This window comes from Camponotus floridanus, unplaced genomic scaffold, assembly GCF_003227725.1.
Source record: "Camponotus floridanus strain SB8 unplaced genomic scaffold, Cflo_v7.5 scaffold43, whole genome shotgun sequence".
NCBI classification, from domain to species: domain Eukaryota; kingdom Metazoa; phylum Arthropoda; class Insecta; order Hymenoptera; family Formicidae; genus Camponotus; species Camponotus floridanus.
This window is the reverse complement of record NW_020229581.1, coordinates 625,550-643,477: the sequence shown is the minus strand read 5'-3', so window position 1 is coordinate 643,477 and position 17,928 is coordinate 625,550. Positions and strand designations below refer to the sequence as shown.

The window sequence follows — 17,928 nt, the reverse complement described above, 5'->3', positions numbered from 1 at the left end:
ATATAAGCAAATCACATAAAATTCAATATTTGAAGTGTGTGATATGATAAGATCTTGTAACTACATTTTTAATATTTATAGTCTAATTATGTTTATGACAAAAGATAATAGATGAATGTTGTGAAAAAGAACTGGAATATTGTAGTGTTAGTTATTTACAACCATTATCAACATATATACAAGGTGTCTGAATAAATCATAGTACAATAAAGGAGGAGACAATACGAATTAAAAGGAATAACGTAAAAAAAAAATATTGAATCAGTTATTGAATTGCATAGTTTAGGAAAAGTATTTTTAATATAAAAGTAGCATGTATATAATTGTGCATTTCATTGTCATGATTTATCGAATGCCATTTAATTTTTTACATGCATATAAAATATATGTACATATCTACGAGATGATAAAGAAACAAAAAAAACGTCCGTGGAAATGTCAAAGTCTAACATGGCAATTCGCCCCCTTCCCGATCATCCATGATGTAGCACATATGTTTCGATAAACACCAGCTGACTAATATATACGGAATATACGGATGGACTTTAATCTTGTACGAGTGAATATATTATTGTTTTCATAAAATTTCCGTTAAACAGTTCCAAGAGTGTTTCGTCAACCTAACGATATCGCATTCTAGATTCTAGAGATCCGTAAAGAAACGAAAATATCTTGCCACGATGTCCGTCTTAACAAAAGGTATATGCAAATCGAGAGAAAAAATATTTTTTATTTTAATTTATAATATATATGTATATCGATAGCACGAGAGAAAGAGTTTTCTTGCAAAGAATCGCGAGATTTAAGCATGCGCAATTTAGAAATAGAATTGTCTTTTAAAGCTGCATTTGTTTTCACTGTGTATTATTTAAAAACAAATTAATTCATGTTTTAAACATATAGAGTAGTATCTATACATACATATCATTTCATATTTTAAACATATAGAGTAGTATCTATACATACATATCTCTATTTATTTTGATTGCATGCCCTAATTTTTTAAAAAGAAAAAAGATATGTATATAAGTTTTGCTCTTTTTTAAATTATTAAGATATTGAAATTTTTTACAGGTGTTTTTATTGTTGCTGCAAAGCGCACCCCATTTGGTACAATGGGTGGCATATTTGTGAATAAAAGTGCAACTGACTTGTCAATTGTTGCTTCAACTGCTGCAATTCAAGCGGCAGGTCTAAAACCAGAGAAGATAGACAGTGTTATATTTGGACATGTCATGACAGTAAGTATATTACATTATAACAATTGATAATTATGAATGCTTTTGCAATTATTATAAATTGGATATATCTTCGTTTTTGTTGCAGTCATCATCTTCTGATGGGAATTTTTTAGCAAGGCATGTTTTATTAAAATCAGAAATTCCATTACAAAAACCAGCATTTGGTGTAAATAGATTATGTGGTTCTGGTTTTCAATCAATTGTTAGTGGAGCTCAGGTTGGTTTAGAACACAACTTTTAAAATATTATTTAATTTGTGAAAATAGTACACGCACAACGTTATTATAATATAAAGAGAAAGATTTTAAAGAGAAATTTATATATAATACCAAAAATATATAAAATATATAAAATAATTATTGCATTTATAAATATTAATTATAAATATATATCTAAGAAAATACACGGAAATTAAAGTTATTATAGCAGCATGTATAATTTTTTACAGAACATTTTAACAGGAGAGTCAAAAATTGTTTTAACGGGTGGTGCAGAAAACATGAGTCAAGCTCCCTTTGTTGTGAGAAACATTCGTTATGGAACTGTTTTGGGTCAAAAACATGATTTTGAAGATTCACTCTGGCTTGGATTACTTGATACCTATTGCAATTTGCCAATGGGTATAACTGCAGAAAAACTAGGTGCTCAATATAATTTAAAGAGAGAGGAAGTTGACCAGTTTGCCTTAAGTAGTCAACAGCGCTGGAAAGCTGGTAAATATCAATAATATCCTATTTATTAATATGAATAGTTTTATTTATTATATCTATTAAATTAAATAAATAGAATGAAATCAGATTTATTATTAAATTTATCTTTTTTTTTAATAAAAGCTTCTAAAATTTCTCTAATTTAAAAGTGTCTAATAAAAAAATTAATATTACAGCTAATGATGCGGGTCGTTTTAATGAAGAAATAGCTCCTGTACAGGTAAAAATTAAGAAACAGGATACAGTTGTCAATGTGGATGAGCATCCGCGTCCACAAACAACAATAGAAACCCTTGCTAAACTAAAACCAGTTTTCCAAAAAGATGGATTAGTAACAGCTGGTTCTGCATCGGTAATGCTGCTTTTTCTTTTAATTCATATATATAGCAATATTTGTGTATATTGTATTCTTTTAAATTTTTATTATTTTAATTACATTCTTTTTTTGCTTCAGGGAATCTGCGATGGTGCTGGTGCTATTATTTTAGCAAGCGAAGAAGCAATCAAGACAGAAGGCTTGAAACCATTGGCGCGTTTGATTGGATATAGCATTATTGGGGTAGAACCAAGTATTATGGGAATTGGTCCCGCACCAGCAATCAAGAACTTGCTTAATCTTACGGGCAAAACACTTGATGACATAGAACTGGTTGAGGTGAAATTTTTAATTTCAATTTTGTTTTAAATTTTTTTAATAAAAGTGCAAAAATAAATAGCGTGAAAAATAATATACGATATAGTAGATTAAGATTCATATTTACTTTGCTATGTCTTAATTACGTTATGTTTCACAGATCAATGAAGCATTTGGAGCACAAACTTTGGCTTGTGCAAAGGATCTTAATCTTGATTTAAATAAATTGAATGTGGACGGTGGTGCTATTGCTTTGGGACATCCATTGGCAGCTTCTGGTAGCAGGATCACTGCTCATTTGGTGCATGAACTTAGGTATGTAAGTATATTTTTGTTAATATGAGTATGTTTTTTTATCTACATTTTTTTGTAGGAGGCGGAAGGCTGGAAAGTTTGCTATCGGTTCCGCTTGTATTGGTGGCGGCCAAGGCATTGCTGTGATGGTAGAAGCGCTATAATTAACTGAAAAGACTGATTTACTAAATTTCTTCGAAAAGTTTAATGTTAAACAAATATCGCGAAATAATAAAAAAAGTAATAGTACGCGATAAAATTTATCAATGCCAAACAGACAAGATTAATAATTCTTTATCGTTGATAATTCTTTATCGTTGATAATAAACATACAAAATTAATAATTCTTTATCATTGATAATACATAATAATTTATAGTTATATACACAAATAGAGCATACAAAATATTTTCATATACAAAGTTTTTACATATATTTTTGTATATACAGAGTGATATAAATATATATAATATTAATTAAAACTAAGCATATTAATATTATTTTTTTTAACTTGTGTAATCTCAAGAAAACATAATGTAACTATAAGATTTATACTATTAACGATGAATTCATCGTTAAATAGTAGAACCTTGAAGTACTGTAAAAATAGAATAGGACATCCGTAATATCTAAAATACATGAAAATTATTAACTTAGTTACAAACAATTAAAAATATTACTTTAACATTAAAAACAATTTTAAAACTACTGATACAGGTTTGAATAATATATTTAAAATCAATAAAAACTTCAATGTATGTGTTTTGTTAAAATAATTTCTGAAATCATGGAATCATGGAATTGAGAATTAATTGATGTTTATTTATGTTTTATAGATTCTAAAAAAAATTTTAATCTTCAGAGGATTCTTGAATGAATATTATTTTAAATACTTTATGAAAGATTTTTAACAAACTACGAACCTCTACGAAAGTATCCAATGACAATAACATAATATTACCGGCGCTCAAAGTGAATGGACGATGAGCTCTTAACATCATGATTTGTAAGCTGCGTTTGAAACTTACATTATTGGAGAACCAGTTGCTCGAATACGCGGCCATCACTATACGTGTACTCTAAAAATCATGAGTGCTTTTTTTGCATTTAATCGCGAAAGTCGGTTTACATACTTACATGGAGATGTAACTCATTACCGTGCCAGCAGAAAATGAATATCTGATATGTCATACAACACATGTATGTCACTAAGCCGATCAGCACTGCTGGGATATAAACCTTCATCTACAGCACAATAGATCAGAAATAGATGTTGAAACCGAGCGTACGTAGACCGATTGAAACAAATTAAATCTACCTGTGACACGTTGAAAGCGATCAGGCAAATGATAATACAATTCGAAAGAAATTGGAAAAAGATGATAATATTAAAGATATCTTGAATCTCCCTTGTAAAACTGCAAATCAATGTATATGTAAATTAATTATTTGGTACAAAGTTAAATTGCACAAACAAATAATTAATTTGATTCTTTTATTTTCGATAATTATGGTAAGATACATTTGCATTAAATTTGTAATAAATTATCCAATTATTTTAAATATTTTGCATACAAGTCACAAAATAATTATACAACAAAAATCATGATTTTTTTCACATTTAATTTTTTTTACGTTCTTTTCATGTGCATATCTGTTATTCAATTTAATATATAATTTTTATATTCAATTTAATATAATTCATCCATAATAATCAAAAATTTATCCATGCTTAAATTTTACGATATTTTTTTATTAAATTTTTGAACATATTCGTATATCTTAACTTACAAGAATATCATATTACTGTGCATAATACATTTTTTGAGTTGCTGATAGGACAAGACTTCTAGAAATGATTTGTTCTTATCACCCTGCCTATTTTTTTGATTATCTATCGATATGATATTTCGCTCCAAGATTGCCAATTGGCAACAGGCAACTGTGATTAAACCTGTGACCAGCGTGTCTAGTGCTACATTGTGGAAGCAAGCGATTATGATTGCAATGCCCTGATGTCCTGCGGTAATCTCGAACGCTGGTGTTCTCGTTACATTGTAAGGATACCATCCTTCCACAGGCAATCGACGTGAACGACCGGCAATCAGATCGGCAATTGGGGTGATACCCCAACAGAATACCGCTATCGTACCAAAGCTCTGATAAGCCGCATGATGAAAGATGCCTTTCCATGTATAGCGTGTGAGGAGGTCCTGATACTTCTTGTCGTGGCGCTTGAATGCGGGACTGTTAGCTATGTCCAGGAGAGCCTGTATCCGTCCTTGACGATGAAGAATAATGAACACCTAGAGATAATATTTTATTTATTTTCTTCTCTCTTAATTTATCTGATCATATATAAATATAAATAGTAATTTATGATATAAAATATATACATAAAAAGTAATTAATATTATAAATCAATAAAAATTAAATAAAAATTTAAAACGGTTTATAAATATTTTTATATTATATTAATATATAATATTTTTATAAATATTAATATATAATATTTTTATAATAAATATTAATATATAATATAATATAATGACAAAATGTGTTATAATTACAATAATAAAATTATAAGTTACAAGATTATTTATATAATAATAGAAAAATATTAAACTTGTAAAAATTATTAGAAATTAATATTTTTAAGAAGGATTTGTTATAATTACTCGAAAGATCTTATTAAATATTAAAAAGAGTAAAAAAAATTGATGTGCGATGGCCGGGAATCGAACCCGGATCAACTGCTTGGAAGGCAACTATGCTAACCATTACACCACCATCGCACCTTGATTCAACTCTATGTTAAGTGCTAGACATATATTTAAAAACAACTAAAATAAGTAATAATTAATTTTAAATATAAAGATATTAGAAAATTATAATTCACATTTATTATCACTTAATAATGAAAATATACGATAAAGTTAAAGTAAAAATATTTTATATATAATTAAGATGTAATTATAACAAAATGAATAAATAAATAAATACATACAATGATTGAATCCTTTGTAATACTATACATTCTACTAGCAAATCATAATTAATAATGACCACGTTTGACCTTGGAAGCGTGAATAGAATTCGTCATCAATATAGTTGCAAATGCGACTATTTTCGACATATCTCCCCAGTTAGCGATCACATTTGCTATTTCGGAGGCAAGCAAGATACCCAAGAGGAAAATAAAACTACAAATAGTATAAAACAGATATAAAATCCGGTATTTGCTTGCGTGTGGCGGCCAGGTGCCCAAAAAGTAGATGATGGATAGGCTCACTCTTAAGTGAAAATTCGGTTCAATTGTTCCTCGTTTTTTTATCATTTTCCAATTGGACAATAGAAAGTCATGAATACCTATAGTTTAATTTTATAGCAATGATTGTGATTTACTTATGTTCTAATATAAAATTATTCCAAATATCGATTTTCTCTGTGTTTGCATATATTATATATACGATTATCTTAATTTTTAATTTAATTTAATATAATTAAACTTATTTTTTTATACTTAAATTAGTTTAACTAAAACTTGACAAATATTTTGCGCTAGGATATTAATTTTATTTTTAAATTATAAAACCATTTTATAATTATTTACAAATTAATTAGAAGTAAATTGTTAAAAAAGTCGTATTGGTGTAATTTATGTTTGTATAACGTTACGTTATGTATTTTTTATATTTAAGAAATGTAAGAAATATATTTACCTATAAAATTATAACTAACGCTTAACGTTTGTAACAATGTACAAAGACATAGAGAATATAGCTTTCAATAGCCAATCGAAAATGCCTCCTTTCTTGAAGTTTCGAATCAATCAAATTAGAAAGCTCTTGTAATAGTAGACACAATCCTCTAATTTGAAATTCTATAGAATCTTCTAATGACATTAATTATAGTATGATGTAACGCTGTCTTTGTAATCAATCGCGACGCTCCGCTTTCATCATGCACATGTTATTTGTAAATCGTAAGGCTTATTAGAGTTATTATGTTGTGTGCAATTACAAAAGTAATCTATCTGTATGTAAGTCCCCTTTGTAATTTTACGGAAGAAGACAATACAAAGCAAGTAGAATTTCTCTTGTGCGATGTGACAGTTGTACGATATTGACATTTCAACAGTGCCAATAATAATAACAGTTATTTTTGAATTATCAAAAAGTTTTTATTATTAAGTGAAGAACAAATATTGATAAATGACTTTTCTTAAATTAAGATTTTGTAAATTTGATTGAAGATTGAAGATTTTTAAAACAAATTATTTTTATATAAATATAAATGCAATAATATTTATACGTGAATCTATTTACATTTTTTTACGAACAAAAATCGGCTTTTATCATTCTAAACATAAAAATTCTAGATATAATAAATAATATTAAAGATATTATAAGAGATATATAAAATATAAAATATATAAATTATTACTTTACAATGTAAACAATTAAGTACATATCATTAAAACTTTTATTTTTCAAGCCACTTTAGATAAAGATTATCTTGAGCAGCATGTAGATATATATTGTATATGTAGTATATGGAGTAACCAGAAACGGCAACTGGTCGGAGTCAATACAGTTTATCATCAGTTTAAATAGAAATGTACAGTGAACTGTTGTGTGGAGGATTCTAATATTTGTAGCAGGTAAACTCGAAGCGAGTTGCTTCAGTTACCTGTCATTTTGCAATCTTGCCTCTCATCGCAATTCAGCTGTCTATATGAGGTTTTTCCAGTGTCGATACGCTGTATGAAATTGTTACATAAAATTCCATATAACTTCATACGTGCTGCGCAAAAATGACATCATCCATTGTGTTGAGCAAAGATGTTCCTGATATCGAAGTAAGTAAGATTTTTCGATGTGAGTGATAATGATGTACGTCAATGATCTTTCTAATGATTTCTAATTATTTCTTAAATCTAAAATTCAAAAAATTGAAAAGATATCCGAACTTTCACTGATTGGAATGTCAGACCAATGACGGATTGGTTTTCTTTCGGGCCCTCGGAAAAAACATTCAGTTTTAAAACAAAATTTTCTTTTTCTACAAATAAATTATGTAATTTATTATTTTAAATTATATAAATTATGTAATATATCTTATTTTTTCCATTTATTATATTTATATGCATTTATTCTTGATATATATATTATTTTTAACTTATCTTTTTTTTTTATATTTTTATACAGTTTTCTTTTATGTATCTTTACATAAAGAGTAATTACAAAAATTTATTATATCTTTGTAAATCTGACATTGTTTTTTCATTATTTTTTTATTATTTTTATCCTCAAAATGAGGATATTTTTCAAATTGCTTTTATTTATTTCTTTAATTAAAATTATGTTTTATTGACAGAAATTATAACATATTGCTAATCTTATCTTTATGATTGACTAAGATCGAATTATATCTTTTAGGCTATACTGAGCATTAATCCAAAGTCCAAATATCATGCAATTCTCGTGCCATCAACGTTGACTAAGCAGAACAAACAGCATTGGAAAAGAAATATCCATGAAAAATGTAATGTAAGTCGGTTAAATTAAATTAATTTTATCTAAATTGAGTCACAATTACTTTGATATAAAATTGATATAAATTATCTAAGCTCGCTTCTAATGAAATAGTGAATTGTACATATATGTATATATATATATATACATATATGTACAATTCACTATATAATTATATATATATATATATATATATATATATATAATTGATATTAATTGTATATATATATATATATATATATATATATATATATACAATTAATATCAATTTATATCATTATTATATTGTTATATTTCCTTATTTATATCGTAGAGAAGAAAGAATAATAATTTAATTATAAATAAATAAAGAATATGTATATTAATATTTTTTATTTATTTTAATAAAATAATTTAAATCTATATTAGGTAAAAAAGTGATATTTTTTATAATAAATAAATATATAATATTTTTTTTTATTTTTTATAAAATATAATATTTTATTAGATATCTTAGATATGTTATAATATTTTATTAGATTATGTTATATTGAGATCATTAATTTCAGCAATGTTTTATACGAACAATTTATGTTAATATTATCAATTGTATCACGTGATGTTTTGAAGAATATTTTATCCAGAAAACAATAATCCACTGATAAGATTACAATCTCTCATTATATATTTTCTTGTATTGTTATTGTATAACTGCATTAGATTCTCATTGTATTTTTTAATTAGCGAATAACTTTAGCATTATAGGAAACATAGCAAAAAATTAAACTCAATATAAATTATAAAAATAATTTAATAAGAGAGCCGAATAAGATCTAAATCATGTTGCATTTTTTTATTATCTTAAAAATGAAAACATTTATTGTAGATATTTTATAAAGAGTTTTATCAAACTCTTTATCAAATATTTACGAAAGAGTTTGATAAAATTGCTAAAATCAATATTAATTCTCAATATTAAAAAATTTGTATTATATATAACTAAAGTTCATGTAAGAAATAAAATTTAATATTACATAAAGAAATATTAAACATTTTGTTTTTAAATTTTAAATTACTAATTTTTAATATGGCCTACAGGATATATTGTGATTTTTTAATTTTTAAAATATGTTGTAAAGAATATTATATTGAATTTTTGATTGCAAATTTCTTTTTTTTCTCGCTTTCTTTATCTTTATAATTAGCTTTTCTTTTCTCTTTCTCAGAGTTGCGTATCTTTGACAAAGAATTTCGACGATATCAAGCATACTACTTTAAGCGAACGTGGAGCATTGAGAGAAGCCGCGCGTTGTTTGAAGTGCGTTGATGCACCTTGTCAAAAATCCTGTCCCACGCAATTAGACATCAAGTCTTTCATCACTTCTATCTCCAACAAGAATTACTATGGTGCGGCCAAGGCGATCCTGTCGGACAATCCTCTCGGACTTACCTGTGGCATGGTTTGCCCGACCAGTAACCTTTGTGTGGGTGGATGCAATTTATATGCGACCGAAGAGGGACCCATCAACATCGGCGGCCTTCAACACTTTGCAATGGACGTACGCAATATTATTTATAATAATAATTTATAATAACAATACTTAATTTAGTAACTGTGATATAAAGTAAATAATTGGGATATAAAGTAGTGACAAAATATAGGAATAATTTATTAATGCTTATAAATTTTAATTAAAATATATAAAACCATTTTTTTGTATTTTGCATATAAAATTTTTAAATATCAAATTCTACAAAATTATTCTATAAAAATTTAATTTAATATTTGTTTAATTTTTGACTTAATACATGTTAGCTTATTAGCACTTATTATTTTTCGACTTGAAATTTTTAGTTACAAAGATAAATATAGAGCATTTCTTTAAAAAAAATGTCTTACCTAGATGCTACATGTACTCAAAGTTATATAAGTTATTTAACATAAAATACATAGGGCGAAAAGTGAAAAATTTCGTTTAGACTGGAAAAAATATACTTCTAGAGTATTTTTTGGGAAGAAATTTTTTTATATATAAAATTAATGTATATGTAATACGTAAAAAATAAAATATCGAAGTACTCATATATTTTGAGAGATATTACGAGTTAAAGAGACGACACGTTTTTGAATTTTGCTCATATGGCATTTTATTCGGCAACATTGATAAGAATGTTACGTGCTCGAAAACCTTTGCTATAATTTATTGATTCCCAAATTGAATAATAATAATTATCCTTATTTATGAATAAAGATCTAGAGAAAGAAATGAAGACATCAAAAGATATTTATAGATTGTACAAATATTATTATATTTATATATTTAATATAAATAATATATAGAATATACCATAGCATAACAATACCATATCATAACATAATATATAATATATAATATATATAAGTAATACATTTTTTTAAAAGTTTGTTCTCTGATTATACATAATGTAAATCATAGAAGTTATAATTAATAAAAAAAATATTTATTTTCATGCAATCGTCAAATTAGATTAGCCCAATCGAGTTCGAAGAGCATTGCAGAGCTTACGTAGGATCGTTTTGTTTTTTGTTACTCTAGGGTTTCCGTCAACATCTTCACCTAGCAGCATAGTAATGCCATCTTCTCCATAATCATTGAATGTCATCTCAAGCTGATCTAAAGTGAGACCAGCAGTCACAATTTTTTTTATCATATTTTTGGATATCCCGAATGGTTCCATTATGACAAACATAGCATTTTTTTTTTCTTCTTTTTCTTTCCGAATACGATCAGCATTTACAATTGAAGAGAACGGTACAACACAGCTGATTAGTTCTGTCTCTTTTATCGCAAATTTTTTTAGTAGATTATCAAGCATTTGAACATCTACAACCGCATTATGTGCTCCTCTTGTACTATCAGGTTCTAGATAATCGTTAGCAAGAGCCGATAGACTGAATCCTCCTTTTCCTTTTTTTTTACGGAAAGCTAATTCTTTGCGGTCCTTGAATATGGATAAAGAATCAGTGAATCCTTTTACGATGGATCCGAATTCTTTGAGTAATCCGACTGCGTTCATTGTCTTTACGATTAAAGGGGCATCGAACCTTTCTCCATTGTGAGCTACAAGAATAATATCATGCGATATATTCTTCAAAAACGAGATAAATAACTCGCAGGCCATTCGTGGTGATTCTGTATCAAGACGGCGATATTCATTCTCGCTGTCCAAAATCAGTTGTCCATCTTCAATTGACAAATTTGTTATATTAGAAACTATTGTCGGTATACTATTCGATGGGAAGATATAGACGTTGAATTCTTGATTGTGATATTTAGCTGCAATTTGGATAATTTCTGCATTGGGACCAAACCCTGTAGTCTCCAGGTCAAATATAATAGCAGTCATTGTTGATATTTCTTGATGTGTAATCTTTCGATAACTTTTTCTTCTGTTTCTTCTGCAAAATTCAACTTTCTTTGTTTCACAACACAGTATTTTCAGTTTCTTCCTGTTCTTCTTTTTTCTTTGTCATAAGTCTGGCTAAACTACGTTACTCATCATCGTTTCGAGATATCGCCATCTTTTATAATCGTCGCTATCTTTTACCCGCCAGAAATTGCTGAGCTCACTGCTACCAACAATCAAGCATTGCGACGTTGTCAAATCGATTCATCTCAACCATAGAAGTTTAACAGATAAATTTCACGTAAAATTCTACTGTTGAGATGAATTGATTTGGAAACGCTGCAATGCTTCAATGTTAAAGGTGCATTTTCATGTCGCTGGAACAAATAGTTGAAGCGACAGATTTGTCACTCGTAATCCAGCAGCTACAATTTTGTAGTTTAGATTGATTCAACTACAAAGCATTATCGCTTAAACGATGTGTCAAACGCTGATACATTGCTGACAGTGCTATCATGCTGTATTAATTGTATGTACTAAAATAAAAATGTAGTACATTTTTCAGTTGCGTTGATGACATACGAAAATAATTCAGAAATCTTGCACTTTCTAATCTCACATTCGGTAAAATAACTTTGTAAAATCCATAATCATATACTTATATATGAAATAATTAAATGGTAAATATAATTTATAGCTTATGTGTCTATATATTTTTCAGGTTTTTAAGCAGATGAATATTCCTCAAATAAGGATACCCAATCAAACAGTACCTCATGCAAACACAAAAATCGCTCTGCTCGGTTGTGGACCAGCTTCTCTTTCATGCGCGACATTTCTCGCCCGACTCGGTTACAACGATATTACGATCTTTGAGAAAGAAAAATATATAGGCGGATTAAGTTCCTCCGAAATACCACAATATAGACTTCCATATGATGCTGTCAATTTCGAAGTCGATCTCGTTAGAGATCTAGGAGTGAAGATTGAATTAGAAAGATCGTTATCTGAAGATGATTTGACGATACAGGTAAAATTAATTTAAAAATTTAAATTTGTTATCTGTTATATTTTTTAAATCTTTTGCAGCAAACACCAAGTAACAGTTAATCATAACTGTTAATTATAATTTTCTACTCAACAATATAACTGTTACATGTTATATAACTATTGTGTGTTAAATAACAATTATATTGTTGAATGGGAAATTATAACTAACAATTATATAACTGTTACTTGGTGTTTGGTGGATTATCAATATAATCTTCTAATTTCGAATTTTGAAAAATATTATTCTAAAAATCTGCAATCAATTTTAACAAATTATGAATAAATTTAAAAATGTTTTAGACTCTTCAAGATGCTGGATATAAAGCAATCTTTTTAGGAATCGGATTACCGGAATCGAAGAATATACCAATCTTCGAAAATCTTATGCTGACAGAAAAGGATCCCACGAAAATAGGCTTTTTCACTTCGAAGAGTTTCCTGCCGGCTGTCGCAAAAGGTAGCAAACCAGGAATGTGCGCTTGCAAACGTCAGGAACTTCCGTCTCTTTACGGCAACGTAATCGTCCTTGGTGCAGGAGATACCGCTTTCGATTGCGCCACTTCTGCTCTTCGATGTGGAGCCAAAAAGGTCTTTGTTGTCTTTCGGAAAGGTTTTACCAACGTACGAGCTGTTCCAGAAGAGGTAATCACTTAAATTTTAATCTAAAAATACAAAAATTATAATTTGAAAATTTTTTTAAAGAGTTTAAAGTTTAATACATACAAAGTTTAAAACATACAAAGATTTGAAGCAAAGATTTGATAGCAAAATTTGAAATTTTAAAATTGTTTTTAGATGGATTTGGCGAAGGAAGAGAAGTGCGAATTTATACCTTTTCAATCACCAAAACAAGTTATTCTTCGTAATGGAAAAATTTTCGCAATCGAATTTTGCAAAACCGAACAGAATGAGAAAGGCGAATGGATTGAAGACGAAGAACAAAAGTTCGTTTTAAAAACAAACTTTGTGATTTCCGCTTTTGGATCAGGATTATATAGTTCTACTGGTGAGTGATAATATAATGTTTGGCTAGAATATCAATTTGATATCATAAAAATTTAAATTAATATATAAAAATAATAATAATAAGTCAATATCGTATATTAAATAAATAAAGAAAAGCAAGAAAATAAAGCAATAAAGAGAAATTATTATTATGATGAGAACAGTGAAGAATGCCATGGCGCCAATTAAGATAAACAGTTGGAACTTACCGGAAGTTGATGAGAACACGATGATGACCTCGGTACCAGGTGTGTTCTGCGGAGGAGATCTTGCTGGTGTCGCTCAAACGACCGTGGAATCCGTAAATGACGGAAAGACAGCCGCATGGTATATGCACAAATACATACAGGTATGTTAGCTAGCGTATAATGTATTTCTTTATCAATTATTAATCTAAATTCTTTAGAAAATATTCGCACAAAAATATGGAATTTTTTTGTTAAATTCCGAATAAATATCTAATAGCTCCATTCTTATTATTATTATTATTATTATTAATGTAACAATATAGCAATCATTTAAAATAATAAAAACAAATTTTTTCACAATTTTCTATCTTAATAAATTTTTTCTATCTTGATAAATTTATAACAAACACACTAAATAAAATTGTATTTGTCTAAATTTTTATTTCATATTTTTTTAAAAATCAACGAAGTGATTTATTTTCTTGAGTTTGACTACTTTTGCATATTTCCATATTTCGATCATCATGTAGGAATCTTACGGCTTGACAGTGCCGGAAACTCCGCAATTACCGAAGTTTCATACCGCTATCGATGATGTTGATTTAAGTATTGAAATGTGTGGGCTAAAATTCGAGAATCCTTTCGGTCTGGCTTCTGCACCACCTTGCACCACCAGCGCGATGATACGACGTGCTTTCGAAGCTGGCTGGGCCTTTGCTGTCACGAAAACTTTCTCCTTGGATAAGGTATTTCATTAAAGAATAATCAAATTTAAATGACATATTTTAATTCTAACTTTGTGTTTTTTAATATTTTTTCAGGATCTCATCACCAATGTGTCGCCGCGTATCATCAAAGGCACAACGTCCCGTCATCATTATGGACCCGAGCAGAGTAGCTTCTTGAATATTGAACTGATATCTGAGAAAACCGCCGATTATTGGTGCCGCAGTATCACGGAATTGAAGCAAGATTTTCCTTCAAAAGTATACATTTCAGCTATTTGCTGGATTCACAATTTTAATTTAATAGAATTATAAAATTAAAATAGTCTTATAATTAAATTATTGATATTTTACAAAGCTTTAATTTATTATTAAGCTTTTATTATATATTTTTTATTATATATTTTTATCATATATTATTTTATAAATTTTATTATATATTTTTATCATATATTTTTATTATATATTTTTGCATAGATTGTCATCGCGAGCATTATGTGCACGTATAATAAAGCTGATTGGACAGAACTAGCAAAAAAAGCGGAAGCAGCTGGTTCTGACGGCTTAGAATTAAATTTATCATGTCCTCATGGCATGGGCGAGTCCGGTATGGGTCTGGCCTGTGGACAGGTTCGTGTGTATCTTTATTCAGATTAAAAAATTTGAAACAAATAAAAAATAAAATCGATTTTTCAGGATCCCGAATTAGTAAGAAACATCTCCAGATGGGTTCGCGAAGCCGTCAAGATACCGTTCTTTGTAAAGTTGACACCCAATATCACCGATATTCTTTCTATCGCTAAGGCAGCTTACGAAGGTAATACAAATCATTCCGAAATTTATATAAAATTATATTGATATGTGTGTGTGTGTGTGTGTGTATATATATATATATATATATATATATATATATATATACACTGTGCAAAAAATAAAATAAATTGTAGCGTTGTGAAAATAATAATTATGTTACAATTATTTAAATATTTCATTTTCTTACAATAATATCAAAATTAAAATAGCTATGTAAAATAACTATATAAAATAATTTAAAATAGCTTTATATAAAATAGCTTTATATGAAACTTCAATCTGGTTAAATTTTTATAAAAATTCATCGAAGGTTTTAATAATTAATTCTATTATTTAATTAATGTTTGATACAGGCAAAGCTGATGGCGTCACCGCCATTAATACAGTATCAGGATTAATGGGACTTTACGCTGATGCGACTCCATGGCCAGCAGTAGGTCTGAATAAGTTAACGACGTACGGCGGAGTATCAGGAAACGCTACTAGACCTCAAGCTCTGAGGATCATCTCGACGGTCTCAAAACATCTTCCTGGTTTCCCAATTCTCGGCGCCGGCGGCGTCGACTCAGCCGACGTCGCTCTGCAATTCTTGCATTGCGGTGCATCGGTCATCCAGGTATAATCACGATTCTTTGTGTTTCCGACTCTTTTTCGATTATACTTTTATTTATTGTTTTCTATTACTTTCTTATCAACTTACAATTAGAGTAATTAGCACACAAAATATTAAAGCAACACAAGAAAAAAATTAATTAAAAGTAGATGGAAAAAATAATGGAAAATTCAATAACAAATTTTTTTCTTTTTAATATTCTTTCTTAGTGTTGATAATTTGTCAAAATTATCGGGAGAATATATTTTAGATAAAAAGTATCCGAAACAAATTCGATATAAATTTCAATTTAGAAAGAAGAGAGAGAACACTCTCGATAATTAAACATTCGCTAGAAGTAAATACATTAAAATAAATTTTTTTTACTTTAAACAAAGTGATTTTGTAATCAAATATCTAACAGATTTGCAGTGCCATTCAAAATCAAGATTTTACTCTAATAGATGACTATGTGACTGGTTTAAAAGCATTATTATACTTGAAGAGTCTGGAACAGGTAAAGGACTGGGATGGTCAAAGCCCACCAACATTTAAGCATCAGAAAGGCAAGCCTATTTCTCTACAACATGCTCTTGGCAAAGTAAGTATTATTCGTCAATCTTTTTTTTCGAGAAATTTTAATATAAGCACAAACAAAATAAATTAAAGATAAATTAGAAAACTCTACGGATAAGTTTTAAGTATGAAGTTTTGATGAGAAAATATAGCTTTGTTAAAAACAATTTTTGTTTGAAAATAATAATAATATAAAATTAATAAATTAATTAATTAGATTCTATGTATAATGATGTATTAATAAATTATATGATAAGATATTAGATACAATAGCGTGCATTTTCTTTTATTATTTATTAAGAGCATATCTTATTTACTATACTTTTGTTTCAAGTCTAAATCTTTTTATAGAAAGTACCGTATTTTGGTGAATATCAAAAATTGCGCGAACAAAAGATAGCTGAGTTGAAAGTTCATTCGAATCTTTTGGATAAAGTCGTGCCGGTAACGAGACCAGCTCCAAAACCTATCGCACCAATACCTACTATTAAAGACATAATCGGCAAAGCATTAATACATATTGGCAACTACAGAGATTTGGATAACAAGAAGCAAGTAATTGCTTTGATCGATGATGTACGTGAAATGATAAATTATAATCATTCGTCTAATGTTAAAATTTATCTCATCTACATAATTACTCTTCTTTTCAGGATCTGTGCATAAATTGCGGCAAATGTTACATGGCTTGCGCAGATTCCGGATACCAGGCAATTACTTTCGATCCTGACACGCACATCCCCAAAGTAACGGATGATTGCACCGGATGTACACTTTGTCTGTCCGTATGTCCGATTATTGATTGCATCACGTAAGTTTTAAATAATAAGTAATAAAAGCTTTTTATTTGTCTTTATATTTTATTTTCTATTTAAGTTTTTACTATTTTTATATGTATACATTTTCTTTAACTTTTTTCAGTATGGTTCCAAAAACAATTCCGCATGTAATTAAAAGAGGCGTGCCGCTAAAAAATGCAGTCGAAATTTATTAAACAGTTCAACAATTATTATTATCCAATTATGATCCAAAGATTTTTATATTAGCATAATTTGTTAAAAGTTCTTGACTATTTAACTGTTATCATGTTATATCAGTTTTTATTAAAATTAATAATTAAAATAAATTAAAATTAAAATTTATATTATGTAATAGAATAAATGATATTTAATAGATTATGCAATTGCTGTTAATAAAT

The 17,928-nt window shown here is 28.1% G+C and overlaps 4 protein-coding genes and 1 non-coding gene across 7 annotated transcripts; 2 read left to right on the top strand and 3 right to left on the bottom strand.

Moving 5' to 3' along the window:
• Window positions 1-496: 496 nt before the first annotated feature.
• LOC105255241 (3-ketoacyl-CoA thiolase, mitochondrial) lies at window positions 497-3,253 on the top strand. Its single transcript, XM_011264407.3, has 8 exons — window positions 497-699; window positions 1,075-1,241; window positions 1,327-1,458; window positions 1,690-1,954; window positions 2,128-2,303; window positions 2,406-2,606; window positions 2,746-2,900; window positions 2,959-3,253. Exons 1-8 carry the CDS (start codon window positions 681-683, stop codon window positions 3,041-3,043), a joined length of 1,200 nt encoding a protein of 399 aa, XP_011262709.1. The 5' UTR covers window positions 497-680; the 3' UTR covers window positions 3,044-3,253.
• An 88-nt stretch (window positions 3,254-3,341) lies between these two features.
• LOC105255261 (odorant receptor Or1) lies at window positions 3,342-6,698 on the bottom strand. Its single transcript, XM_025411784.1, has 7 exons — window positions 6,601-6,698; window positions 5,955-6,247; window positions 4,670-5,184; window positions 4,197-4,296; window positions 4,016-4,123; window positions 3,802-3,957; window positions 3,342-3,507 (listed from the first exon to the last, which is right to left on the bottom strand). The coding sequence occupies exons 2-7, from the start codon at window positions 6,213-6,215 to the stop codon at window positions 3,454-3,456; spliced, it is 1,194 nt and encodes a 397-aa protein (XP_025267569.1). The 5' UTR covers window positions 6,216-6,247; window positions 6,601-6,698; the 3' UTR covers window positions 3,342-3,453.
• Window positions 5,602-5,673, bottom strand: Trnag-ucc. The gene has a single exon. It is a non-coding gene; the product is annotated as a tRNA-Gly (tRNA).
• A 745-nt stretch (window positions 6,699-7,443) lies between the features above and the next one.
• On the top strand, window positions 7,444-17,845 carry LOC105255244 (dihydropyrimidine dehydrogenase [NADP(+)]). 3 transcript variants are annotated; one of them, XM_011264409.3, is made up of 16 exons: window positions 7,444-7,739; window positions 8,320-8,430; window positions 9,621-9,953; window positions 12,503-12,811; window positions 13,132-13,473; window positions 13,627-13,837; window positions 14,001-14,185; window positions 14,555-14,770; window positions 14,846-15,010; window positions 15,227-15,379; window positions 15,446-15,566; window positions 15,916-16,178; window positions 16,579-16,755; window positions 17,082-17,306; window positions 17,384-17,541; window positions 17,652-17,845. In XM_011264409.3, exons 1-16 carry the CDS (start codon window positions 7,695-7,697, stop codon window positions 17,722-17,724), a joined length of 3,087 nt encoding a protein of 1,028 aa, XP_011262711.2. In that variant the 5' UTR covers window positions 7,444-7,694; the 3' UTR covers window positions 17,725-17,845. The 3 variants fall into 3 exon arrangements, with proteins under 3 accessions (XP_011262711.2, XP_025267540.1, XP_025267539.1); XM_025411755.1 differs by lacking the exons at window positions 7,444-7,739; window positions 8,320-8,430; window positions 9,621-9,953 and adding an exon at window positions 12,163-12,310; XM_025411754.1 differs by lacking the exons at window positions 7,444-7,739; window positions 8,320-8,430; window positions 9,621-9,953 and adding an exon at window positions 12,241-12,405.
• Window positions 10,868-12,051, bottom strand: LOC112639016. The gene has a single exon (XM_025411756.1). The coding sequence runs from the start codon at window positions 11,779-11,781 to the stop codon at window positions 10,903-10,905; it is 879 nt and encodes a 292-aa protein (XP_025267541.1). The 5' UTR covers window positions 11,782-12,051; the 3' UTR covers window positions 10,868-10,902.
• Window positions 17,846-17,928: the final 83 nt, after the last annotated feature.

Coding starts and splice junctions, on each gene's coding strand:
- LOC112639016 (XM_025411756.1), bottom strand. CDS start 11,781: ATGACTGCTATTATATTTGACCTGGAGACTACAGGGTTTGGTCCCAAT.
- LOC105255261 (XM_025411784.1), bottom strand. CDS start 6,215: ATGATAAAAAAACGAGGAACAATTGAACCGAATTTTCACTTAAGAGTG. Junction 4,297..4,669: donor CACAGTAATATGATATTCTT/GTAAGTTAAGAT, acceptor ATTGATTTGCAG/TTTTACAAGGGAGATTCAAG. Junction 4,124..4,196: donor TCGCTTTCAACGTGTCACAG/GTAGATTTAATT, acceptor ATTGTGCTGTAG/ATGAAGGTTTATATCCCAGC.
- LOC105255244 (XM_011264409.3), top strand. CDS start 7,695: ATGACATCATCCATTGTGTTGAGCAAAGATGTTCCTGATATCGAA. Junction 14,771..14,845: donor AAACTTTCTCCTTGGATAAG/GTATTTCATTAA, acceptor ATATTTTTTCAG/GATCTCATCACCAATGTGTC. Junction 16,179..16,578: donor GCGGTGCATCGGTCATCCAG/GTATAATCACGA, acceptor AATATCTAACAG/ATTTGCAGTGCCATTCAAAA.
- LOC105255241 (XM_011264407.3), top strand. Junction 1,242..1,326: donor TATTTGGACATGTCATGACA/GTAAGTATATTA, acceptor TTTTTGTTGCAG/TCATCATCTTCTGATGGGAA. Junction 2,304..2,405: donor TAACAGCTGGTTCTGCATCG/GTAATGCTGCTT, acceptor TTTTTGCTTCAG/GGAATCTGCGATGGTGCTGG.